The sequence below is a fragment of the Salmo salar genome, chromosome ssa16 (assembly GCF_905237065.1).
Source record: "Salmo salar chromosome ssa16, Ssal_v3.1, whole genome shotgun sequence".
NCBI classification, from domain to species: Eukaryota; Metazoa; Chordata; class Actinopteri; order Salmoniformes; family Salmonidae; genus Salmo; species Salmo salar.
The window spans coordinates 24,157,071-24,183,849 of NC_059457.1; the positions used below are offsets into that span (position 1 = coordinate 24,157,071).

General features: G+C 46.0%; 2 protein-coding genes across 9 annotated transcripts; both read left to right on the forward strand.

The window, feature by feature from the left end:
- The first annotated feature begins 32 nt into the window (after positions 1-32).
- Positions 33-16,210, forward strand: LOC106573421 (serine/threonine-protein phosphatase 6 regulatory subunit 2). 7 transcript variants are annotated; one of them, XM_014148456.2, is made up of 25 exons: positions 33-479; positions 741-864; positions 1,216-1,354; positions 1,478-1,576; positions 1,997-2,183; positions 3,028-3,165; positions 3,241-3,306; positions 3,397-3,509; positions 3,588-3,701; positions 6,288-6,408; positions 6,637-6,828; positions 6,931-7,155; positions 7,296-7,360; positions 7,513-7,628; positions 7,733-7,818; positions 7,928-8,005; positions 8,109-8,206; positions 8,316-8,370; positions 8,507-8,631; positions 9,431-9,618; positions 9,793-10,150; positions 10,261-10,346; positions 10,432-10,654; positions 13,035-13,151; positions 13,226-16,210. In XM_014148456.2, exons 3-25 carry the CDS (start codon positions 1,227-1,229, stop codon positions 13,257-13,259), a joined length of 3,012 nt encoding a protein of 1,003 aa, XP_014003931.2. In that variant the 5' UTR covers positions 33-479; positions 741-864; positions 1,216-1,226; the 3' UTR covers positions 13,260-16,210. The 7 variants fall into 7 exon arrangements, with proteins under 7 accessions (XP_014003931.2, XP_045553023.1, XP_045553018.1 ...); XM_045697067.1 differs by having other exon boundaries at positions 1,219-1,354; positions 13,035-13,155; XM_045697062.1 differs by having other exon boundaries at positions 1,219-1,354.
- Positions 16,211-18,402: 2,192 nt separating this feature from the next.
- Positions 18,403-26,526, forward strand: LOC106573435 (MOB kinase activator 2). Of its 2 annotated transcripts, XM_045697083.1 has the most exons (6): positions 18,403-18,544; positions 18,645-18,775; positions 23,897-24,042; positions 24,980-25,076; positions 25,169-25,293; positions 25,653-26,526. In XM_045697083.1, exons 2-6 carry the CDS (start codon positions 18,702-18,704, stop codon positions 25,895-25,897), a joined length of 687 nt encoding a protein of 228 aa, XP_045553039.1. In that variant the 5' UTR covers positions 18,403-18,544; positions 18,645-18,701; the 3' UTR covers positions 25,898-26,526. The 2 variants fall into 2 exon arrangements, with proteins under 2 accessions (XP_045553039.1, XP_045553038.1); XM_045697082.1 differs by having other exon boundaries at positions 18,408-18,775.
- Positions 26,527-26,779: the final 253 nt, after the last annotated feature.

Below are 26,779 nucleotides of genomic sequence, written 5' to 3' on the forward strand. Positions count from 1 at the left end.
CATTTTGACTAATCTCCTATTGTCAATAATCCGTTAGGGCGGGGGCATACATATAGCAGTGTGAAAGCTATGGTTTAATGGTGGTACCCATCTTTTTGGGAATTGTAATATTCAGCACAGTGTCTACTCTTTACCACAATGATAAACCACAAGTGCCCGTAGCTACTTTTTAATTTTGCGCGTTCCCGTAACAGTGTCCGCCATTTTGATAAAAAAATATGACAGCATCCTTGTCTGTCTTGCTGCAATCTTGAGGGTAAAAGCGACAATTAATTTACTGGCGCTGGGATTGATTGTACTATACACGGGTGGAAGGGTCAGGCAGCCACCGGTGAGCTGTCAAAGAAACACTCGCCAGATTACTGACAGATTTGGTTGATGGGGCGTGCAGCTCCAATTGACTGGCTTGGAATATAAACAAACTGCTCAACTAGCTACTTTAGCAGACTGACACTGACGCCCTGGAGCTAAATGACAAGGTAGGTGCTTGTCGTAGCTGTGCCATGGCAAGATTACAATAATCAGCCTGGCTAGCTATATACGCAGTCTAATTAGCTAGCTAGCTAACATCATCCTACTAGTTAATATGGTCAGACATATTTGACAGTCATTGGCAGCTAGCTAGCCACCTTGCTACGCAGCACAGCTTCCTAATCTTGGTGATTAGGAGAGTGAGAGCTGTATGTATGTGCTGGAACCCACTGATTCTTTCTCCCTTTCTATCCCTTTTCGGGTTGCAGACAGTTTATCGGTGTGTGTGTGCCAATGGTGTGAGTGTGTATTCATCCATGCAGATGACCATTCCTTCCTGGGTCTATGAGACAAATGACTGAAGAGATCTGACCAAGCACACAAATTACTTAGGTAAAAACTCACACACATTCTCACTTAAAGGTGCAATCTAACCTATATCTGTTTCACTATAGGTTTAAAGTGCTTCCTCTGTAAACTGGGGGGGGGTCTGGCTGTGTGTATTCATCCATGCAGATGACCATTCCTTCCTGGGTCTTTGAGACAAATGATTGAAAAGGTCTGACCAAGGACACACATTATTTAGGTACCCCCCCCCCCATTCAAGACCCTCCTTGCATCCTTCTTGAGTAAGACCGTGGGAAACGAACCTCATCACACTCCAGACCGAGCAGGAAATGTAAAGTTCCAAAACCTTTGATACTCGGTTGGTGAGGATGACTTTCTATTCACTCTTTCTCCTAGCAGCTGCAGCCATGTTCTGGAAGTTTGACCTGCACATGTCATCCCAGCTAGAGGCCCTGCTGGAGAAGGATGATGTCACACTCACTGAGCTCATGGAGGAGGAGGACGTACTGCAGGAGTGCAAGGCCCAGAACCGCAGGTTATCCTTCAGCATTAACATCTGCCATAGAAAGCACAGTGTTTATTATCATTAGTTTGAGCATTTAGAATAGGAAATGGTGTCATGCTAATGAGTGTCTCTTTGCTCCTCTCTGGGCCCAAGGCTGCTTGTCTTCCTGTCCCAGGACACCAGCATGCAGGAGCTGCTGCACCTCATCACCACAGAGCCCCCTGCTGGCCTGGAAGAAACAAAACGTTTTAAGTGAGTAGACTAGGGATCATCAACTAGATACAGCTGCGGGCCGATTTGTTTCTCGAGCGGGTGGTTGGGGGGCCGGAACATAATTACAAATCATTTATAGACTGCAAGTTGACTGCAAGAAGCCCAAACAGAGATAATATTTGACAAAACATAATCATTTAAAACCTTGTTTACTTTCGTATATGAGCACATCTCTCTATTATGCGTAGGAGTACTTGAGAACTGATTTCCAAAATTAAATCACTTGGAGCTGATTTCCTGGTGTTTTTAGTCTTTTATGTCCAACAATTAAAATTCATTTTTGTATTTTTTTATTTTTGTTCAGACAACTTTGGGGGCCAAGAGGAGTAGAGACACACACGCACTGTCTGTCAGTCAGTCAGTCAGTGGGATACTTTGCTGAGTGTGTGTGTGTTCCAGGCACCCTAACATAGCGTGTGAGCTGCTGACGAGTGATGTGGGGGTGATAAATGATAAGCTGGGTGGAGAGAAGCCCCTGCTGGATACCCTGTACTCTTTCCTGGAGCAGCCCCCTCCCCTCAACCCCCTTCTTGCATCCTTCTTCAGCAAGACCATCGGAAACCTCATCACACGCAAGACCGAACAGGTACAGTAACACCAACTCTCTCACACAGTTGATCATTTTATTCTGGTTGTGTTGTAGTTTCATTGTGGCGGTGATTCATTTTCTGCAGAAGAAGGAAGGTTTCCTCTCTTTAGTGTAGAGCCCTGTAAAATCTGTGTTGTGGAAAATGCGCACGGAATCCAGACATTAAAACAGAATTCAACAATATTCAACATTTATTGCACTTAGTAGGAAATCAACTAAATGTATTGATCTTATTAGAAAATGCATCAGTTATTCGTATTTTCTTGCAACTTTCTGAAACAACCTGTGTGTGTGAGTGAGTGTGTGAGTGAGTGAGCGCGCGCCAGGACTTCCGTTAGCCGGCTTCTGGATGTAAAAAATAAATAGAATTGGTACCGTCCAATTGCCCGGGAGAAGAGAAAATCCTATTGCGAAATAATGCTCATTCATCATTGCTTAACATTTTTTATATCTATATAATACCAGTAAAAAGTTTGGACACACCTACTCATTCCAGGGTTTTTCTTTATTTGTATTATTTTCTACATTGTAGAATAATAGTGAAGACATCAAAACTATGAAATAACAAAAATGGAATCATGTAGTAACCAAAAAAGTGTTAAACAAATCAAATTATATTTTATATTTGAGATTCTTCAAAGTAGCCACCCTTTGCCTTGATGACAGCTTTGCACACTCTTGAAACCTGGGAAAAACTAAACTGAATGAGGCAAAAATAAAACAGATTTTATAGGGCCCTACCTGGGTAGATAATATTGGTTGTAATCATTTTGTTGTATGATCATTTATTTTGGTCTTTAGATGATCTGCTTGACAGGTGGTTGTGTTGTGGTCTCTGTAGGTGGTCTCCTTTCTGCGGGGAAAGGAGGGTTTCCTGGGTCTGGTCCTGAATCACATCAACACATCAGCCATGATGGACCTCCTGCTACGCCTCATCAGCTGTGTAGAGCCTGCTCCTCTCAGACAGGACACACTCAACGTACGACACACACCCACACATCCACACACCCTCAGTGTGTGGTAAAATATGTAATAGTTTGTGTTCCCTCTGCAGTGGTTAAATGAAGAGCAGCTGGCCCAGAGGCTTATAGAGCTCATCCACCCTGGGAAAGACGAGGAGGTAAGACCGACACACACACACACCCACACTACTGATGACTAGAGAGTGCTGTCAGAGGGGTAACGCCAGCCATGTGTGTGTGTGTTTCAGAAACAGTCAAATGCATCCCAGACTGTGTGTGACATCATCCGTCTGAGCAGAGACCAGGCCAATCAGCTCCAAGAGAACTCTGAGGCTGACCCTCTGCTTGCCGTTCTGGAGTCGTAAGTCTCTCACACACCCACACACACACACACACACACACACACCTGTAATATCCTCAGCCCTGTGTGTTCCTGCAGGCAGGAGTGTGTGGGTCAGCTGCTGGACAACATGTTTGTGGGAGAGAGGACAGAGAGCTGTATCATCTGTGGAACTCAAATCCTTCTAACCTTACTGGAAATCAGGAGGACGGGGTGGGTGTTCTATTCTCGCATACTTCAAAAGTCTAGTGCTCGCCAGCTTGCAGTCCTAAAAAGGGAAATGAGTTAGCATCTTCTACCTCTGTTTCTGGTTCATTCCTATGGGGGAAATGAATGGGGTTTTGGGATATATGCAGAAAGTAAGGTCTGAGTTAACCCAGGCTTAGGAGATTTTATATACGTTTTGTTCTATGAGATAATATCAGTCAGTTAACATGAACTTTATGAATTATGAAGCCTTTAGGTGCTTGTTTTGATTACATAAATGCTTCAAAATTCACAAAAAAAAAACGATCAGAATTCCGAAGATTGCCGAAGTCATGACGGAAAATGTTTTCTGGGGATGTGGTGTATTACACGGAACCCAAATCGGCTGTGCGCATGCGCCATCGTGCGTAAATGTATTTTGTCCCCCCACACCAAACGCGATCACGACACGCAAGTTAAAATATCAAAACAAAAGCATTAAACATTAATGGGAATTTAGCTAGCTAGCTTGCACTTGCTAGCTAATTTGTCCTATTTAGCTAGCTTGCTGTTGCTGCCTAATTTGTCCTGGAATATAAACATTGAGTTGTTATTTTACCTGAAATGCACAAGGTCCTCTACTCCGACAATTAATCCACACATAAAACGGTCAACCAAATCGTTTCTAGTCCTCTCCTCCTAGGCTTTTTCTTCTCTTGACTTTATATTGCGATTGGCAACTTTCATAAATTAGGTGCATTACCGCCACTGACCTCGTTCGTCTTTCAGTCACCCATGTGGGTATAACCAATGAGGAGATTGGAGAGGCAGGACTTGCAGCGCAATCTGCGTCACAAATAGAACTGACTTCTATTTTAGCCCTTGGTAACGCAGACGCTCGTTGGCACGCGCGAGCAGTGTGGGTGCAATAATTGAATAATATAGATTTCAAAATGTATTTTGCAACGCGAGGGGTGTAATCAGCCTGTTATGGAGGACCCGGCAAGCCAGCCTATTCCCTATAATGTAAACTCCAACAGAAATAACTTCAAATGTATAACTTAAAATTAAACCAAATCATTTGCACTCATGACTACTAGATTGAAAGTAATTTTCTACCAATTTACAAGCAAATAATTAATTAATTGTTACCAATCAACTTGCAAGGTTGCTAGCCAACTAGCCTGCTAACTTTAGCCCTACTAGTTTGCTAACGTTTGCCCTACCAGCCTGCTAACGTTACATTAGCACTGCAATAGTCAGCCAGTTGTTATCAATACCTAGCGTACAGCTACATTAAAGTAAATTTAAGTTTTGGAAATGCATAAAGCCATTTAACCAGTTTTCAAAGAATGTTAGCTGTATGCAGTTATCTTAGCCAGCAAGCTAGCCAGCCAGGTAATGTTAGCTATTTAGCCAACTAGCATAGCCAACCACAACTAACACAACTTAAACATAACCGCAGATTAAAAGCAAAGAGAGAGCAGAGACCTACAGATTGAAGTGTTGGGCCCATCCGATGGTAAAACTTTTAAGAGTGCAGGTTGAGTTGGCTACCAAAGCGAGGGGTAGGTGGGCATTTCGCTGGGCCGAGGGAGAGTCAGGGAAATCCAATAGCTATATAGTGAGAGAAATATAAAATAGATAGATTCCAGAAGTCAGTCAACTAGTGTGATAGCACTAAGCCAAGGTGGGAAAAGTTCCAAAACTCTCGTAGCCTACTTCACAGAGAACATGCTGAAAGGTTGACAGAACAAACAGGAGAACAGATTAAAGAACAGGTACTACACAATTAGAGCAAGCAGGTATGATTTTTCTATTTTGTTTTGAGCCCACGGCAAGAAGCCACCAGAGCCTGCCATGCTAATGGGTTCCCACTAGATAACGGCCACAAAGTTCGTAAAGAGCACGGGGATGCCGCAGGTGCCCCATTTGTACATCACACCTCCTCTTGATCAGTGGATTGTAGCTCACCACTGCCAACGCTTGGTCTGGAATGTAATTATGTGCTAGCATAGCTAGTGGCTAACGTTAGCCAGCTTGAGCTAGCTGCCGAGCTAGCATACGAACTAGGCAGCACAGAGTAGATTTTCCATGTGACGTTGAGAAATAGTGCATTGTGGGTTGTTTAGAAGATATCCGGAAATAATGTATTAAATATGTAATGACCCAAAAACAAAACCATTCTTGTACTTATAGGTAACCAGATCGTGACTACAACTAAGTTACTAAGTCTTTGACCACACCGTGTTGTTACATTGGTGAGAAAAAACTCATGCTTCCTACCCTTTAAGCCTGTGTTTACCACAGACCTTATTAATAGAGTTTATCCAAAACACCCATTCATTTCCCAATAGGCTTTGGCCAACGAGTCATGGCGGAGTTAGCCTCTGTTATTGCCTTCAAAAATAGTAAATTAATATTGCTCTCTATTAGATTGAATGTGGTCACAGCCTCTTTTTGGTTTCACTGCACACACACATTTCCTCTTATAACAGGAAGTCATTTCTCAGTAGCTACTGCCCATGGATGGGGGTGTAAATGGAAAAGCTGTGACTGATCTAGATGCTTATCTAAAGATACCTATCTTACCTGTGTGTGTGTGTGTTACAGGGTGGAGGGTATGTTGGATGTGTGTGTTCAGGGGCATGAGAGGTGTGTCAACAGTAGCATCCTGCAGGCCATCCAACCCCACCTCACACACTACCACCAACTACTGCTGGATCCGCCCAGGGTAAACTTGTACACGCACGCAAACACACACCTTCAACATACACACATCCTGTATTCTCTGACTTAGTCACCCATACAGTCTTGCACTGTTATGCCATGTATAGTTTCAGAGCTGTAATGTCAACTATTCAACACATCATACAACTCAATGGTGTGTGTGTGTGTGGGTGTGTGTGTGTGTGGGTGTGTGTGGGTGTGTGGGTGTGTGTGTGTGTGTGTGTGTGTGTAGGTGACCCCCATGCTTACCAGTCTAGGTGTGTTGGAGGTGCCACTGGGTAACTGTCGTCTCCATGTGGCCAAACTGATGGCCTCTCTGCTACAGACCACTAACACCAGTTATTACATCTGTTGTAACAACACCATTTATAACAACACCGTCACACTGGAGCTCTGCAGACTCAACACCATAAACATTCTACTGGTCAGTACACACACACACACACACACACACACACATCATGTCCTGGTTTGTATACACTTTTACATCTTTTATCCATTAACCTGTTTTTGTTGTGTGTTGCAGGACCTGTTCTTTAAGTACACCTGGAACAACTTCCTGCACTTCCAAGTGGAGCTGTGTGTGGCAGCCATCCTCAGCCACTCTGCCCAGGAGCAGAGGCCCCTGGTTACCCAGGAAAATCCCAGGCTTCAGCAGGAGCCCCAGGAGAAGCAGGCCTCGCCTGGCCCCACACTCCCACTGCCCTCTGTCCCTCCCGACATCTCCACACATAACCCACTGGTGACCCATGTACGTGTCTGTCTGTCTCTCTCTCTGTTTCTGCCTGCCTGTGTGTCTCAGTAACATTCTCTCTCTCTCTCTCTCTCTCTCTCTCTCTCTCTCTCTCTCTCTCTCTCGCTCTCTCTCGCTCTCTCTCGCTCCATCTGTAGTTGTTTCAGGACTGTCGTCTGGTTCAGAGGATATTGGAGGCCTGGGAGGAGAATGATAAGATGCAGTAAGATACTTAAAACTGTTAAACAGATAGCAATTCAGCTATTTTTGAAACTGTTTTGTCATCTGTGATTGGTGTATCACTAGTATAGTGTGTTAACGTTCATAAATATAATTGTGTGTGTTACATATTGGCACGACCGTGTGTGTTCTCAGGGCGGAGGGGGGCATGAGGAGAGGCTACATGGGTCACCTGACTAGGATCGCCAATACTGTAGTCTGTAGCATGGAGAAAGGAACAGTACACAGCCAGATCAGCAGCCTTATTACAGGTAGGGCTGTGTGGGTTACTTAGGGTTACGGACATAACACGCCTATTGTAGAATAACTGTCTGTGTGTGAAGCTGTCTCTACTGTGACTGTCTGTGTGTTGCAGAGCTGCTTGTGGATTGCAAGGGGCGCTGGGAGACCTTTGTAGACCAGGCCCTGACAGAGATCAACAAGAAGAACACTGTAGACCTGGTACACATAACATACATAACACACACACACACACACACACACACACACACACACACACACACACACACACACACACACACAAGTAAAACCCTGGCCTTGTGTGTTTCAGGTGTCTCACAACCTGCGCTCCTCCAGTGAAGACGATGACAGACAGAGTCCCTTCCCCAAAGAGCTGTCACTGCAACAAGTACACACACACGCATGTATTTCCAGATAGTCATCTACTGCTCCTACTCTGTCATGGTAGTTACCATAATCCAGTTCTGTTTTCAATGTCTGCTGTCTTTCAGACATTCTCAGACTACCAGATCCAGCAGATCACTGCTAACTTTGTGGATCAGTTCAGCTTCAATGACGACGAGTTCTCAGAACACGGCGACAACATCAAGTAAGACACACAAACAAACAAACAAACAAACAAACAAACACACAGCATCAAGTAAGTCCTCTAAGTGGTTCTGACTTGATTGTGATTGTGTGTATGTTGTGTGCGGCAGCGCCACCTTTGACCGGATCGCAGAGATTAACTTCAACGTGGACACAGAGGACACTGTGAGTGACAGAGTCCATAGCCTCTCTCCTAGGCGCTTCCATTTGAAATTCACTGTGAGTCATTACGTAGACTGGTCTACGAGTACAGTTATGCAGGGATCTATACACATACATTGTGGTGTGTGTGCATACGCAGGCTAAGACTGCAGCATTTGAGGCCTGCACTAAGGAGAAGATCCAGTCGTTTGATGACAACGAAGAGGAAGATATCTGGGAGGAGAGAGAGATCAACTATACTACACACACCAAGTCTAGGACCAGGTATACAAACACACACACGTTCACACACTTAGATTAACAATACGACACACCAGGACCAGAATACGACACACCAGGACCAGAATACGACACACCAGGACCAGAATACGACACACCAGGACCAGAATACGACACACCAGGTCCAGAATACGACACACCAGGACCAGAATACGACACACCAGGTCCAGAATACGACACACCAGGACCAGGATACGACACACCAGGTCCAGGATACGACACACCAGGTCCAGGATACGACACACCAGGTCCAGGATACGACACACCAGGACCAGAATACGACACACCAGGACCAGAATACGACACACCAGGACCAGAATACGACACACCAGGACCAGAATACGACACACCAGGACCAGAATACGACACACCAGGACCAGAATACGACACACCAGGACCAGAATACGACACACCAGGTCCAGAATACGACACACCAGGACCAGGATACGACACACCAGGTCCAGAATACGACACACCAGGACCAGAATACGACACACCAGGACCAGGATACGACACACCAGGTCCAGAATACGACACACCAGGACCAGAATACGACACACCAGGACCAGAATACGACACACCAGGACCAGAATACGACACACCAGGACCAGGATACGACACACCAGGTCCAGAATACGACACACCAGGTCCAGAATACGACACACCAGGTCCAGGATACGACACACCAGGACCAGAATACGACACACCAGGTCCTGGACCAGAATACGACACATCTGGTCCAGGACCAGGTACACATACAACGCTCTCTGTCTTGCTCTCTCAGGTTTGGGGGGTCACGGACGTCTGTTGGAGCGGCTCAGAGTGATGGGGTGAGCGATACTCCTGATAGCTCAACAGGTTCTGAAACGGAGGAGTGGGAGGTGCCTAGTGAGGTCACAGGTCAGACGGAACACAGCAAGAACATCAGCCAGACTGAGACTGCACAGAGTAAGGATGAATATTTGAACCCAGGTCTGTGTGTGGGTATTTCATGTGTTTTTGTTCGTGGGGTGTTTTTGTGGTTGTATGTGCTTATCATTTTCTTTGGTTGTGTGTTGCTGTGGTAGTCGATGCGTATGTTTCTGGTTCTGCTTGGTTTGTTTGTGTGTGTCTGGTCCTCAGCTCTGAGTTGTATTTATTCCTCAGGCCCTGGCTGGGCGGCTAGTTTCGGGGAGGTGAACTCGAAGTCACCCTCTCCTGGAGTGGGCGTGGATCCATGGGCTAACCCCACCCCCAAGTCTGGAGTGGTCGTAGACCCATGGGGTAGCCCTGCCCCCACACCTGGAGTGGGCGTAGACCCATGGGGTAGCCCCGCCTCTAAATCAGGAGTGGGCGTAGACCCCTGGGGTAGCCCCACCCCCAAGTCCGAAGTGGGCGTAGACTCATGGGACAGCCCTGCCCCCAAGTCAGAAGTGGGCGTGGATGCATGGGGCAGCCCCGCCCCCCAACCCATAACTGCAGAGAAGGGCTGGGCCAAGTTCACTGACTTTCAGCCCTTCTGCTGGTGAGTGTAGCCACATTTCAGTCTGTCTTTATGAACATTCTGCTGCTCATGTATAAGTTTGTTTGTGTGTGTGTGTGTGTGTGTGTGTGTGTGTGTGTGTGTGTATTCAGTTCAGAGACAGGTCCGAGGTGCACTTCTCCAGTAGACTCAGAGATCTGTGGGTCAGACAAAACAAAACCCAGCCAGGACAAGAACTGTAAGTCTGTGTGTTTTCTCCCTGCATTGCGTGTGTGTTCAATTTGCCAAGTGTGTGTGTGAATAAACGTGTGTTTTCTCTGCAGCTTGTGTGTGGAGTGTGTGTGTGGCAAGGAAGGCTCCCCTGGTAGCATCAGACAGCTCTTCATCAGGAGGCTCAGAAAGTGATGAAGAGGACAAAACTGAATCTGTTACTATGGAGACGGTATCCAAGGAAATGGTCACTACAGAGACCGTTGTCACAACAGCCGGACGGGAGACCATCAGACTTAGGATGGACGCCAAGAACGAGAGAGCTGTCTTCACCAGGTACACACACACACATTCTCTTCTCAGTCGTGCAGTATATTCCTCTCCCTGCCTTACTGTCCAATGTCCCCACCACACCGCTCCTCTCACCTTCTCTCTTTTCCTCTCTCCTTCCCTCCCTCCCACTTTCCAAATCTGTCCTCCCTCCTCTCCTCCTCTTACTCATCTTCTCCTAATTTCTTGTCTTGCCCTCTTCCACTCCTCTTCTCTTCTCTCCACTCCCACATTCCCTTCCATCTTCTTTCCTCCACTTCTGAATTTCCTCTCCTCCTCCAGAGTGTTTCATCCTGCAGTCAGAGGGTAGGTAGTGTATGAGGTCTCTAGCCATTGAGTGTGTTGCCTGTGGAGTTGTATTGCCTTGGGAGTGTTAGAGTGTATAACACTTTGCAGAGCAAAACCCAATGGAAACATAGCCACAGACAACATCTGCTAACAAAAAAAAGACAGGTTTTTATTGTCGCATATACCAGATAGGTGCAGTGAAATGTATTGTTTTAAAGGGTTGGGCATAGTCGTACCGTGCCCCTGGAGCAAATTAGGGTTAAATGCCTTGCTTAAGGGAACATCAACAGATTTTTCACCTTGTTGGCTCAGGTATTCGAACCAGCGACCTTTCGGTTACTGGCCCAACGCTCAAATCTCTAGGCTACCTGCCACCCTATTAGCAGTGAATGGACTGCAGTTCTGCTGTTGATAACATCAAACCAAGGCATTGAGCTTTGTGTTCAGCTGCATGCTAACTGTATGTTTTTGACCTCTGACCTTTGGCTGGGCATCCCTACATTCCTCTCTGACCCTATGACTATGCCTCTCTACTCTAGGACTGTGCTGAGTTCTGATGGGTCTACTAAAAAAATCCTTTTGGCAAATCCAAAAGCACTCGAAAATCCTATATAGTGCACTACTTTTGGTCAGAACCACACAGGGCTGCCACATACAGTGCATTCGAAAAGTATTCAGACCCCTTCACTTTCCACATTTTGTTACGTTACAGCCTTATTCTAAAATTGATGACGAAATTGTTTATTTAATCCATCTACACACAATACCCCATAATGACAAGGCAAAAACAGGTTTTTAGAAATACCTTATTTACATTAATATTCAGACCCTTTGCTATGAGACTTGAAATTGAGCTCAGGTGCATCCTGTTTCCATTGATCATCCTTGAGATGTTTCTACAACTTGATTGGAGTCCACCTGTGGTAAATTCAATTGATTGGACATGATTTGGAAAGGCACCCACCTGTCTATATAAGGTCCCACAGTTGACAGTGCATGTCAGAGTAAAAACCAAGCCATGAAGTCGAAGGAATTGTCTGTAGATCTCCGAGACAGGATTGTGTCGAGGCATAGACCTGGGAAAGTGTACCAAAAAATGTCTGCAGCATTGAAGGTCCCCAAGTACACAGTGGCCTCCATCATTCCTAAATGGAAGAAGATTGGAACCTAGAGCTGGCCGCCTGGCCAAACTGAGCAATCGGGGGAGAAGGGCCTTGGTCAGGGAGGTGACCAAGATCCCAATGGTCACTCTGACAGAGCTCCGGAGTTCCTCTGTGGAGATGGGAGAAACTTCCAGAAGGACAACCATCTCTGCAGCACTTCACCAATCAGACCTTTATGGTAGAGTGGCCAGACAGAAGCCACTCCTCAGTAAAAGGCACATGACAGCCCGCTTGTGTTTGCTAAAAGGCACCGAAAGACTCTCAGACCAGGAGAAACAAGATACTTTTTTTCAGCTGCAAAGACTTGGAGACTAGTCAGGATCAAGGCAAAGATGAATGGAGCAAAGTACAGAGAGATCCTTGATGAAAACCTGTTCCAGAGCTTTCAGGAACTCAGACTGGGGCGAAGGTTCACCTTCCAACAGGACAACGACCCTAAGCACACAGCCAAGACAACGCAGTAGGGGCTTCGGGACAAGTCTCTGAATGTCCTTGAGTGGCCCAGCCAGAGCTCGAACTTGAACCCGAGCTAACATCTCTGGAGAGACCTGAATATAGCTGTGCAGCATCGCTCCCCATCCAACCTGACAGAGCTTGAGAGGATCTGCAGAGAAGAATGGGAGAAACTCCCCAAATACAGGTGTGCCAAGCTTGTAGCGTCATACCCAAGATTTTTATAAATTTGCAAAAATGTAAAAAAAAAACGTTTTCCTCTGTCCATTATGGGGTATTGTGTGTAGATTGAGGGAGGAAAACAATTGAATCAATTTTAGAATAAGGCTGTATCGTAACAAAATGTGGAAAAAGTCAAAGGGCCTGAATACTTTCAGAATGCACTGTAAGGATCTGGCCAATAATAGTGCCCTATAAAGGGAAGAGGGTGTGATTTGAGACACAGCCAATATGTTCTTAGTTATGTCTTTCTACTCTTACAGTGAGGCTGACATGAGAGAGAAAGCGAAGATGAAGGAGAAAGAGAGGGTGATGGGTGGAGGAGACCCTGTCAATGCCACCGCTGCTCCCCTCAGAATTCGGTCTGCCACCGTCACAAAGTAAGTGTGTATCTGTGTCTGTGTCTTGTGTACCTGCTTCTTCACTGACACCACCCCCTCCACTCTCCCCACAGAGACACACCATCCTTGGCAAACGGACCAGCCTAGTACTACGGTACCACGACACACACATACACACTCCATTCCCTAGCAAACTCTTAACACACTTCCCAACAACACTCCATGCCATGCAACATCCTGTATCGTGAGCAGTGCTGCCCTGTCATAGGTCTGTGTCTAGGACATCTACGGTGGCTGAGAGAGTCAAAAAGCAGAAGAGAAAAGCCATTCCCGGAAGCCAAACCACAGCTCCTAAACACAACAGTTTATAAACAGAGTCATGTGATGTTTTGTCCCTGCCCTTCTGCTGTAGTCTCTCCTACACACCTATCACCACACTGCGACGTGTGTGTGATCCAGCTTTATGTAGTCTTGTTAGTTCTTGGCTCAGCCGGGTTTTTTTACAGTAAGTAGAGAAGACGCTCCATTCCCACTAGTCACATCATCAGCACAGAGTAAAGTCTGAGGCCTGGGGAGGAGGGGAATGAGTAGTCACTACTGACTGTAAGGTCTTCAAAGACAACATGTGTTCCTAGTTTTTATTTATTTGACTCAAATCATTTCAGCATAGAAAATCCAGCCTGATTATGAAAATGCCCCACTATCTTTCTCCCTCTCTGTGTGGACTATTCCGTCTGTTCTCCCTCTCTGTGTGGACTATTCCGTCTGTTCTCCCTCTCTGTGTGGACTATTCCGTCTGTTCTCCCTCTCTGTGTGGACTATTCCGTCTGTTCTCCCTCTCTGTGTGGACTATTCCGTCTGTTCTCCCTCTCTGTGTGGACTATTCCGTCTGTTCTCCCCTCTCTGTGTGGACTATTCCGTCTGTTCTCCTCTCTGTGTGGACTATTCCGTCTGTTCTCTCTCTGTGTGGACTATTCCGTCTGTTCTCCCCTCTCTGTGTGGACTATTCCGTCTGTTCTCCCTCTCTGTGTGGACTATTCCGTCTGTTCTCCCTCTCTGTGTGGACTATTCCGTCTGTTCTCTCTCTGTGTGGACTATTCCGTCTGTTCTCCCTCTCTGTGTGGACTATTCCGTCTGTTCTCCCTCTCTGTGTGGACTATTCCGTCTGTTCTCCCTCTCTGTGTGGACTATTCCGTCTGTTCTCTCTCTGTGTGGACTATTCCGTCTGTTCTCCCTCTCTGTGTGGACTATTCCGTCTGTTCTCTCTCTGTGTGGACTATTCCGTCTGTTCTCTCTCTCTGTGTGGACTATTCCGTCTGTTCTCTCTCTCTGTGTGGACTATTCCGTCTGTTCTCTCTCTCTGTGTGGACTATTCCGTCTGTTCTCCCTCTCTGTGTGGACTATTCCGTCTGTTCTCCCTCTCTGTGTGTATGTGTGGGAGATTTGGAAAATATATTCTCAGGTTAAAAGAGCAGTTCTGTGGATGTGATGAAAGTACACCTGTGTGACGTCACACACAGCATGAGTACACACACATACAGCGTGATTATTCACACACACACGACACACACAAAGCGTGAGGCATACACACACGCCACTTCGTGAGTGTATACACACACACACCCAAACACATAGTTTGCGGAGACAGAAGCACTCACACCCTTCCATATCACCCCTCCACAGAGCTGTGTAAATGTAATATTGTGACCTTTGAACCTTTTATTAGGTTGTGGTATAATGTAAACGTATTATAATGTAAACAGTATATATATATATATAAACACGTATCTATTTTTGGTATCAATTCAGATGTATCGGAAAGCGGATGTTTAGCAGGTTGCTGTGTGTGTGTGTGTGTGTGTGTGTGTGTGTGTGTGTGTGTGTGTGTGTGTGTGTGTGTGTGTGTGTTTATAATGTTGAAATGAGGCAATAATGACATCTGTGTTGTTATGGTTTTTACCCCAGCATCAGACCCTGAAGCCCTGCTACGTGCTTCCTCCTGGGTGGGTGGGTACATGTATGTATATGTTTAGTGTATTGGAAATGTCTTCCATATACAATTCCTCATGCTATATCATCTTATCAGTATCTAAAGCGCTCTCTGCCCCTTCTTTCTCTCTTTTAGAGCCTGTCATTCAGGTATGACTTGGTGAAGCTAGTTTCTGTTGTGTGGTTTTATGTTTAAAGCACTTTGTGATGGTGGGCAGAACCACCAAGGGTTTTTACTCACAAGTGAGGAAGAGGTTTGACTTAAAGGAATCAGGGAGTTATTACAAAATCTTAATAATATTTGTATGTGATATGACGATTTGATCTACCTATTGTGATGCCAAAGTGGGCTAGAGACTAATGAAATTGGCTAGATTTGGGAAAGGGATCCACCCTGATTCAGGGTCTGATAAAGCTAACCAGAGTTACGTCATACCTTCACTGCATCTGACCCATACAACACCGCACGCTGCATCTGACCCATACAACACCGCACGCTGCATCTGACCCATACAACACCGCACACTGCATCTGACCCATACAACACCGCACGCTGCATCTGACCCATACAACACCGCACGCTGCATCTGACCCATACAACACCGCACGCTGCATCTGACCCATACAACACCGCACGCTGCATCTGACCCATACAACACCGCACACTGCATCTGACCCATACAACACCGCACACTGCATCTGACCCATACAACACCGCACGCTGCATCTGACCCATACAACACCGCACGCTGCATCTGACCCATACAACACCGCACGCTGCATCTGACCCATACAACACCGCACGCTGCATCTGACCCATACAACACCGCACGCTGCATCTGACCCATACAACACCGCACGCTGCATCTGACCCATACAACACCGCACGCTGCATCTGACCCATACAACACCGCACGCTGCATCTGACCCATACAACACCGCACGCTGCATCTGACCCATACGTGTGCGTGCTCTCTGTAGTCAGAGGCCTTTTATTAAGGGTTCTGATGCTGGCGGTCCCTTTTCTGTATATGTAATTGTGTGTGTTACTGTTGTCAAACCTAGCCTGTAAATTCAGATATCAAATTAATAAATATGTCAACCATCAACACTGGGCTCTCAATGTCATTGATTCATGTGCTGAAATGACACACAGCAGCCAAAACAAATACAGTATGTTTACCTTTAGGTCAGGTGAGTAGAGGGGTTGGGTTCAATTTGCAGTCTCACACACACACCAAACCAGGGACGGGGTGGAGTAGAGATGGAGGGAGGGGGTGGAGTAGAGATGGAGGGAGTGGAGTGGGGGGGTGGAGTAGAGATGGAGGGAGGGGGTGGAGTAGAGATGGGGGGGGGTGGAGTAGAGATGGAGGGGGGTGGAGTAGAGATGGAGGGAGGGGGTGGAGTAGAGATGGAGGGAGGGAGGGAGTAGAGATGGAGGGAGGGGGGGTGGAGTAGAGATGGAGGGAGGGAGGGAGTAGAGATGGAGGGAGGGGGGGTGGAGTAGAGATGGAGGGAGGGAGGGAGGGAGTAGAGATGGAGGGAGGGAGGGGCGGAGTAGAGATGGAGGGAGGGAGGGGCGGAGTAGAGATGGAGGGGGTGGAGTAGAGATGGAGGGAGGGAGTAGAGATGGAGGGAGGGAGGGGGCGGAGTAGAGATGGAGGGAGGGAGGGGCGGAGTAGAGATGGAGGGAGGGAGGGCGGAGTAGAGATGGAGGGAGGGGGTGGAGTAGAGATGGAGAGAGGGGGGTGGAGTAGAGATGGAGAGAGGGGGTGGAGGAGAGATGGAGAGAGGGGGGGTGGAGTAGAGATGGAGAGAGGGGGTGGAGTAGAGATGGAGGGAGGGGGGTGGAGTAGAGATGGAGGGAGGGAGTGGAGTAGAGATGGAGGGGGTGGAGTAGAGATGGAAGGGGTGGAGTAGAGATGGGGGTGGAGTAGAGATGGTGGAAGGGGGGTGGAGTAGAGATGGAGAGAGGGGGAGTGGAGTAGAGATGGAGAGGTGGAGTGGAGATGGAGGGAGGGGTGGAGGAGGGAGGGAGGGGGTGGAGGAGGGAGGGAGGGGTGGAGTAGAGATGAGGGGGTGGAGTTGAGATGAGGGAGGGGAGTGAGGGGTTGGAGTAGAGATGGAGAGAGGGGGTGGAGTAGAGATGGAGAGGGGGGTGGAGTAGAGATGGAAAGAGGGGGGTGGAGTAGAGATGGAGGGAGGGGGTGGAGTAGAGATGAGGGAGGGGTGGAGTAGAGATGAGGGAGGGGTGGAGTAGAGATGAGGGAGGGGTGGAGTAGAGATGGAGGGAGGGTGGAGTAGAGATGGAGAGAGGGGGTGGAGTAGAGATGGAGGGAGGGGGTGGAGTAGAGATGAGGGAGGGAGGGGGTGGAGTAGAGATGGTGGAGTAGAGGTGAAGGGAGGGGGGAGTATAGATGGAGGGAGGGGGTGGAGTATAGTTGGAGGGAGGGTGGGGTGGAGTAGAGATGAGGGAGGGAGGGGGTGGAGTAGAGATGGTGGAGTAGAGGTGAAGGGAGGGGGGAGTATAGCTGGAGGGAGGGGGTGGAGTATAGTTGGAGGGAGGGTGGGGTGGAGTAGAGATGGAGGGAGGGAGGGCGTGGAGTATAGTTGGAGGGAGGGTGGAGTAGAGATGGAGGGAGGCGTGGAGTATAGGGTGGAGTAGAGATGGAGGGGGTGGATTGGAGATGGAGAGAGGGAGGGGTGGAGTAGAGAGGGAGGGGTGGAGTAGAGATGGAGTAGAGATGGAGAGAGGGAGGGGTGGAGTAGAGATGGAGGGAGGGGGTGGAGTAGAGATGGAGGGATGGAGGGAGGGGGTAGAGTAGAGATGGAGGGATGGAGGGAGGGGTGGAGTAGAGAGGGATGGAGGGGGGTGGAGTAGAGATGGAGGGAGGGAGGGGGTGGAGTAGAGGGGGGTGGAGGGGGGGTGGAGTGGAGATGGAGGGGGTGGATTAGAGATGGAGGGGGTGGATTAGAGATGGAGGGGTGGGTGGAGTAGAGATGTTTTTTTATTTCATTGAATCTTTATTTAACTAGGCAAGTCAGTTCAGACCAAATTATTATTTACAATGACGGCCTACCGGGGAACAGTGGGTTAACTGCCTTGTTCAGGGGCAGAACGACAGATTTTTACCTTGACAGCTCGGGGATTCGATCCAGCAACCCTTCGGTTACTGGCCCAACGCTCCAACCACGAGGCTACCTAGTGGAGGGAGGGGTGGAGTAGAGATGGAGGGGGAGGAGTAGAGAGCTCTTGGCTCAGTAAATATGTTTGTGGAGAAACCTGCCTGACCACCTCACAGAGGAGGAGTCTAGGGGCGTGGGACACAGACAAAGAACAGACACACACACTAACACGAGGAGGGAGCAGAGGACTTTTCTGTACACACAGTGGATATTACACTTGTGGAATATAATTCATACTTGGAGCTTTGCTGGAGGAGGTCTGTGTGTTAGTGTGTAGTATAGTGTGCCTACATTAGTGTGTTTTGTATGAGTGAATGTGAGAGCATGTGTGAGTGTGTTCTGTTGTGTGTGTAACAGCCCGGCCCTGGATGGAAAGGGTTGTCGCTGGCTACTCCGAGGTCTTAGCTCCCAGCCATGGGGGGCTGCCAGAGTCACCCCTCTGCTGCGGATACACAAATAGTACCCCAGCCCTCTGACGTCAACAAACTGTAAGTATCTCTCCCCTTCCTCTCTCTCAATCTATCCATTCCCTCCATCTCCTCGCTCTCTTTTCCCCCCTTCCCTCTCTCATTGTTCTATGCTAGTTCAGATTAGACTGGGTTTGTGAGTAGGGCTGGCAGTAGTTTGAACAGTTAGTTAGAACTCAAAAGATCTGAGGTGGAGAGAGAAAATTGGGGATAGAGCGAGAGATGTAGGGACGGGGAAAAAGAGAGACGGCTGCTGGACATGGTAAACTGAGGAATGTTCTCTTTATAAGGACGTGTGTGTGTGTGTGGCACATATTTGTCTGATAACATCAACGGATATAGATTCCTTTACTGAGGCAAAAAGCAGGAACAATGGGATTGTGGTTTAAAAAGTGTTTAAGAAGAGATGGTGTGTGCTTTAAAAAATGTCATGAATATATAGATGGCTTGTGTGTCTTTGAACAGAGCCAGTTATGCTGGGCTTACTGTTTGCTTCGTCCACAGAGTGCAGTGAAGTGTTAACACACACACACACACACACAAACGAGTGAGAGAGCAGGCTCACAGTGGATTCTGTTTACCTATAAACACACCACCTACTTTGGATTCATTTGTGTGTGTGTACAGGTGGTTGGTAGAGAGGGTAGTCTAAATAAAGGGACAATTGTGTAGAGTAGAATAGGGAGGAAGTTTAGTTGACAGTTCCCTCAGCGTGGTAAAACCAGCCTGATTGCTGTGTTCACTGCTAATTCATTATATTGATTCCCAGTGTGACCTTCCCTCTATCTGTACCATCCCCAGATGCTGTTTAAAAGCAATTATTCCTACATACTTTGTCCTGACCTTACCCTTTAGCCCTAACCTCCCTCTGTCATCGTTCACTTGCTCTCTCTGTCTCTCTCTTTCTCCTGTGGACAAAGGCCATGCTGTTTTGCCAATAGGACACACACACCAAGGCAACCCCAGCAGGGACTGAAACTCCTCATAGAGAACAGATTGTGTCTGTTATCAGTGTAACAAGGTCACACACACACACACACATTCTCAAATACACACACAGATATCAAGGTTGAAAGTATTTTCGTTGCTTTCACTTCACTGACTGTGTGGTGATATAGTCAGTGGAAAACATTGACAGTGTAGTGTAGTACAGTGGAAAACTTGGACCTGCTTTGCATGAAGTCAAATCTCTCTGGCTCCAGTCCCTGGTTTAGACTCTCTAGGACAGAGACATTGACCAATATCACAATACATTTAATGTGTCTGTGGTTATAATGCATTATAACAAAGTATTACCCCTCTCACTTTATCATCTCCTCAGCCCACCCCTCCTCATCTCTGATTTGTTATGCTGAACAGATGCTTCCGTAACAACCAGACACACAGCTCTTTAACCTCATTACACAGGTGCATAATTCATTCGCTTTAGCACCCAAGAGCACCGGAGATAACCAAGCTAGCACATTTACACTGAACAAAAATATAAACGCAACATGAACCAATTTCAAAGATTTTACTGAGTTACAGTTCATATAAGGAAGTCAGTCAATTTACATGAATTCATTAGGCCCTAATCTACAGATTTCACATGACTGGGAATACAGATTGGCATCTGTTGGTCACAGATACCTCAAAACAAAGGTATGGGTGAGGATCAGAAACCCAGTCAGTATCTGCCTCGTGCAGCGCGACACATCTCCTTCACATAGAGTTGATCAGGCTGTTGATTGTGGAATGTTGGACTGAATATTGGCAGGAACTGGAACACACTGTCGTATACGTTGATCCAGAGCATCCCAAACATGCTCAATGGGTGACATGTCTGAACTGGGACATTTTCAGCTTCCAGGAATTGTGTACAGATCCTTGCGACATGGGGCTGTGCATTATCATGCTGAAACAAGAGGTGATGGTGGCGGATGAATGGCACGACAATAGGCCTTAGGATCTCATCACGGTATCTCTGTGCATTGAAATGGCTATCAATAAAATACAATTGTGTTCGTTGTCCGTAGCTTAAGCCTGCCCATACCATAACACCCCCGCCACCATGGGGCAGTCTGTTCACAATGTTGACATCAGCAGACCGCTCGCCTACATAACGCCATTCACGCTGTCTGCCATCTGCCCGGTGCAGTTGAAACCGGGATTCATCCGTGAAAGAGCACACTTCTCCAGCGTGCCAGTGGCCATCGAAGGTGAGCATTTAACCTAAGCTAGCAGTGTTATTAAAAGTATAATTTAAATCTTCAGTGAAAGTTAAGGAAGTTATTTAAAAACCTTCAAATAAACAATCATTTCCATTCTCTGAAGTCGGTTATGATGCCGAACTGCAATCAGCTCAAGATCCTGGTGAGGACGACAAGTACGCAAATGAGATTCCCTGAGATGGTTTCTGACAGTTTGTGCAGAAATTCTTCAGTTGTGCAAACCAACAGATTCATCAGCTGTCTGGGTGACTGCTCTCAGATGATCCCACAGGGGGAAAAGACGGATGTGGAAGTCCTGGGCTGGTGTGGTTACACGTAGTCTGCAGTTGTGAGGCCGGTTGGACATACTGCCAAATTCTCTAAAAGGACGTTGGAGGTGGCTTATGGTAGAGAAATTAACATTAAATTATCTGCCAACAGTTCTGGTGGACATTCCTGCAGTCAGCATGCCAATTGCACCCTCCCTCAAAACTTGAGACATCTATGGCATTGTGTTGTGGTAAAACTGCACATTTTAGAGTGGCCTTTTATTGTCCCCAGCACAAGGTGCATCTGTTTAATCAGTTTCTTGATATGCCACACCTTTCAGGTGGATGGATTATCTTGGCAAAGGAGAAAAGCTCACTAGCGGGTGTAAACAAATTTGTGCACAACATTTGAGAGAAATAAGCTTTTTGTGCATATGGAACATTTCTGGGATCTTTTATTTCAGCTCATGAAACATGGGACCAACACTTTACATGCGTTTATATTTTTGGTCACTGTAGGTCCTTGGAAGTTGTGACAGAGAACGTTTTTGGTTTCCCATTGGTCTGGTAACGAAGCCATACGTTTCCTGACCGGTAAAACAACGTTTTTTTTTTAACGTTCTGAGAACGGGAGTGAAAATGTTGCCTGTTCTGGGAGTACATTTTTTAGTTTGCAGGGAGGTTCTGAGATTGTTTTATGAACATTCTGAGAATGGAAATGATTGGTTATTTGAACGTTTTTAAATTACTTTCACTGAAGGTTTCAATAAGACTTTTAACAACACTGCTAGCTTAGGTTAACTGTTTTGAACACAGATAGGACATTGAAATGAATTTGCTTAGGCATTTTATTGTGGCACGGCGTCAGTGAGATTTGCACTTATGATCTTCTATTCTCTATCCATTGAACTAGTCCACTGCACCACCGGGATGGCGCTAGTGTGTTTATTTTACATTTTTATATTCATACAAAGCTTTATTTATTAATTTTAGTCTATTCAAACAGACCCCATATCAAAGTGCGGCCAAGACTCCTGAACAAGATAGAGAATAGACATAGTTTTGTTGACGCTGAGAACGGAATGTATATATTTTTTAATAACATTCTCAGAACATTCTTTGAACGTTACTAATGTTTTGTGGGTTTTATGTAACAATAACAAATAGAACTATGAGGAAACCTGTAGGAAACGTTATGCTGAAGTACTGAAATTCCCACAGAAGAAAGTTTTTTCTTAATGTTCTCTGAACTATTTGAGAACATTCCCCAATGTCAAACTAGTTGGAGAACGTTCCTTGAACGTTACCAAAATTGACAAATCTAACCATGTTTGTACTTTAAGGTAAAAGTAATGAAATACCACAAATATAATGATTTTTTTGTCAAATTCCTTAAATATGCTGAGAATGTTCCAAACCAAGCAACTATCCTGCACCATTCCCAGAAAGTTGATGGGATGGCTGTATGCAAAATAACCATGGGATAACCATGCTCTCACCAAGCTCTAAGAAACATATGGTTCTCAGAACGTTATGTGCTAGCTGGGCTCATTGTACTACAACATGCATGAATATATACCGAATGTGTATTTCAGTGTGTATATAGTCACACACACTGGCTGAGATAGAATATGCCCAAAGATCTGTATGATATATCTCACCTCAAAACCTCCAGTTTACAGTGTGGACTCCCTAGTCCTCCAGAGAGCAGCTGTACTCCTAAATCCTGCAGTTCATTGTTACTCAGATCCAGCTCTATCAGGTGTGAGAGATTTGACCTCAGAGCTGAAGCCAGAGAAGCAAAGCCTTCCGCTGTGACTTTACAACTCTCAGCCAGCAGTGGGAGAAACACATTTACATCTCAGCTCTACATGAAGGATCAATTTATATTTTCGAACAAATTAGTTTTAATGGCATATTTGAGCGATGTCATTACTTCAGTGTCTTCGGTTTACAGTGTGGATTCCCCAGTTGAGTAGAGAGCAGCTCCAGTCCTGCATCCTGCAGTTTAGTATCACTCAGGTCCAGCTCTCTCCTAGATTAGAGGAGTTTGAGCTGAGAACTGAAGCCAACACATCACAGCATCTCTGTGAGATTACACCCTTTCTGCCTGAATAAGGAACAAAGAAGTGACAGATGGGGTCAAAAATCGATTATTACTAATGAAATGAGAGTGTGCAACCAAATATTAATCATATAAATCGTATAGCTTGGTCACTCCTAAATATTGTGGATTATTCTGAAACAGTTAATTGTACTAACAAATGAGTTAATACATACTGTAAGGTAGTGTGTACACTTATTACTATGAAATGATTAGGAGGGCACCAGTCTAGTTATTGGACAAACTGGTTTTCTAAGAAGACCTGACTTATGAGTTATTTTAGTAATAACTCTATAAGACTACAATTAGAATAATATAGTAGTAATCTGAAGGTATGAATTAGTTGAGTCAATTGGAGTTCTTTTCCAGAATAACAAGACAAACACAATTGGTTTTCAGAACATTATGTGCTACCTGGGAAGAGACTGCAGCAACAGCTGTGTGTATGTGTATATAGTAAACCATATAGTCCAGACTGCAAACTATGCAATCTGATGACTGCAGCTGGAGCAGTGAAACATGGACACTTAAATACTGACAGACACACTCCCACTTGAACTGTGTGTGTTGTATTGTTTAGGGGAGATAATAACAATGAGCGGGTGTTGGAGGAGCGTCCCTATCTGCAGCAGCAGTATGTCTCTGAGAGGATCACACACACTGACATGACCGCCCTCACCACCCTGCCACCCGGACTGGACCAGGCTGAGTGGCTCGCCAGCAACAGTCAGTACACACACACACACACACACACACACACGTAAGCATGCTCTCACACACAAAAACCACACAAGACCAGACATTGGGAATTCAGAAATGGGAGTTCTATTTGGGAGTGTTAGGTTAGGGTTAAACCAGGGTTAAACATGAAGTGTGTTAGGGTTATGCCAAGATTAGAGTTGTGGTTGAGGTTACGGTTGAACCGGGATGTAGACATGAAGCTAGGGTTGGGGTTGAACCAGGATGTGGATATGAAGCTAGGGTTGGGGTTGAACCAGGATGTGGACATGAAGCTAGGGTTGGGGTTGAACCAGGATGTGGATATGAAGCTAGGGTTGGGGTTGAACCAGGATGTGGATATGAAGCTAGGGTTGGGGTTGAACCAGGATGTGGACGTGAAGCTAGGGTTGGGGTTGAACCAGGATGTGGACATGAAGCTAGGGTTGGGGTTGAACCAGGATGTGGATATGAAGCTAGGGTTGGGGTTGAACCAGGATGTGGACATGAAGCTAGGGTTGGGGTTGAACCAGGATGTGGATATGAAGCTAGGGTTGGGGTTGAACCAGGATGTGGATATGAAGCTAGGGTTGGGGTTGAACCAGGATGTGGACATGAAGCTAGGGTTGGGGTTGAACCAGGATGTGGATATGAAGCTAGGGTTGGGGTTGAACCAGGATGTGGACATGAAGCTAGGGTTGGGGTTGAACCAGGATGTGGATATGAAGCTAGGGTTGGGGTTGAACCAGGATGTGGACATGAAGCTAGGATTGGGGTTCAACCAGGATGTGGACATGAAGCTAGGGTTGGGGTTGAACCAGGATGTGGACATGAAGTTACGGTTACTTTAGGGTTATGCCAAAATAAGAGTAAGGGTTAATTTGGTATATCCCTAATACCAATATTGCATTACTAGAACAAACTGTTTCTCTCTCCCCCTCTCCAGCGGTAGCGTTCTTTAAGCATATTAACCTGTTCTCCAGTGCCCTTTCTGAGTTATGTACTCCTACCACCTGTCCTACAGCCTGCGGACCAGATAACACGTAAGTCACACTCAAACACACACACGTACGTACATTAATATTCACACTCATGCAGACATACCTTTATGCTCCCTCACTGTGTCTGTGTGCAGAGTGTATACATGGAAAGACGATCAGGGGAAGAAGTTGAGGTGTTCCGCTCCTCTCTACTTTGACTACACCATGTCCTACATCCAAGACCTACTGACAGATGAAGACGTCTTCCCCACCAGAGCAGGTACACACACACACACACACACACACACACACACACACACACACACACACACACACACACACACACACACACACACACACACACACACACACACACACACACACACACACACTATAGTAAATGAACACAAGTGCTGCAGACATTCACTGCCCCACTGATCATCAACTAATGACTACAACATAACAAACCAACTAATCTATGAGTCAATAAAATACTCAACCCTTCTCCCCATTCACTCCCTCTCCCCCACTACCTTACACATCATCCTCCTCACTATTTCCCTTCCCTCTCTTATCCCCAACCTCTCTCTACATCCTATCCATCTCATTTCTTCTCTCCTCCCCTCCTTCCTTCACCAGGGTCAGTGTTCCCAGCAGGCTTTGTGTTCTTGGTCAAGAAGGTGTTTCTGCTGTTGTTCCGTGTTCTGGCTCATATCTACTGGAGACACTACAGAGAGGCCCTGGTTCTGGGACTACACCCCCACCTCAACACGTTGTTCATACACCTCACACACTTCAGCCTTCAACACGACCTGTTGGAAGCAGAACACACACAACCTCTACAGGACCTGATCATTGCTCTGGGACAGCACAGCCTCACCTGACACACACACACAAATGTACCTTCACAGATGTACACACACGCATGTATGTACACATGCGCACACACACACACACACACACACACACACACACACACACACACACACACACACACACACACACACACACACACACTCAATGAATTTAGAGAGACAGACTCAGCGACTCTGTTGTATAAACTGTGAGTTAACCTTTTAATGCAGTGGGCTAAATCAGGGTCACTTGGTAGTCTTAAGAAAATCTACTTTGAAACAGAAGTATACAACTCACACATGGGCTTAATAAAGAAGACACCTGTACTATGTCAGATATAGAGTTGAAATGTATTCCATTTTGAGTTTACATCCCAATAGACTTTATATACTGTACATCTCAGAAGACTGAAATATAACGAAACTGTGTGACGTAGAAACACAAGATTTTCTGATTTAAAAAAAATGATGTTTATTAATTCTAAAAAAACATATGAATAACATTCTACCAACGAGGCCACTAGGTTGTTTGACTGCAGGAAAGGGTTACGTAAGAAGAGGATGTGTATTGCTCTTTATGCTTTTGCATGTGATATGTATAATAGATAATATATGTTATGAAGATGTTCTTGTATGTTATTAAATTGAGGTCAAATGAATTTCAACGGTCATGTATACTGTAGGTCAACTATTATGCTCTCCTTCAAATCAAATTTTATTAGCATGCACTGAATACAACAGGTGTAGACCTTACAGTGAAATGCTTACTTACGAGCCCCTAACTAACAATGCAGTTTAAAAAAAATATTTAAAAAATGGATAAGAACAAGAAATAAAATTAACAAGTAATTAAAGAGCAGCAGTAAAATAACAATAGCAAGACTATATACTGGAAACTCTACCCTTACGTTC

Bases quoted from the DNA above. Each gene is read 5' to 3' on its own strand.
- LOC106573435 (XM_045697083.1), top strand. From the start codon at position 18,702: ATGGGGGGCTGCCAGAGTCACCCCTCTGCTGCGGATACACAAATAGTA. The intron at 24,043-24,979 runs GTCAGTACACAC...CCCCCTCTCCAG, and splicing joins TGAGTGGCTCGCCAGCAACA to CGGTAGCGTTCTTTAAGCAT. The intron at 25,077-25,168 runs GTAAGTCACACT...GTCTGTGTGCAG, and splicing joins GCCTGCGGACCAGATAACAC to AGTGTATACATGGAAAGACG.
- LOC106573421 (XM_014148456.2), top strand. From the start codon at position 1,227: ATGTTCTGGAAGTTTGACCTGCACATGTCATCCCAGCTAGAGGCCCTG. The intron at 10,655-13,034 runs GTACACACACAC...CTACTCTTACAG, and splicing joins GAGAGAGCTGTCTTCACCAG to TGAGGCTGACATGAGAGAGA. The intron at 13,152-13,225 runs GTAAGTGTGTAT...CTCTCCCCACAG, and splicing joins CGGTCTGCCACCGTCACAAA to AGACACACCATCCTTGGCAA.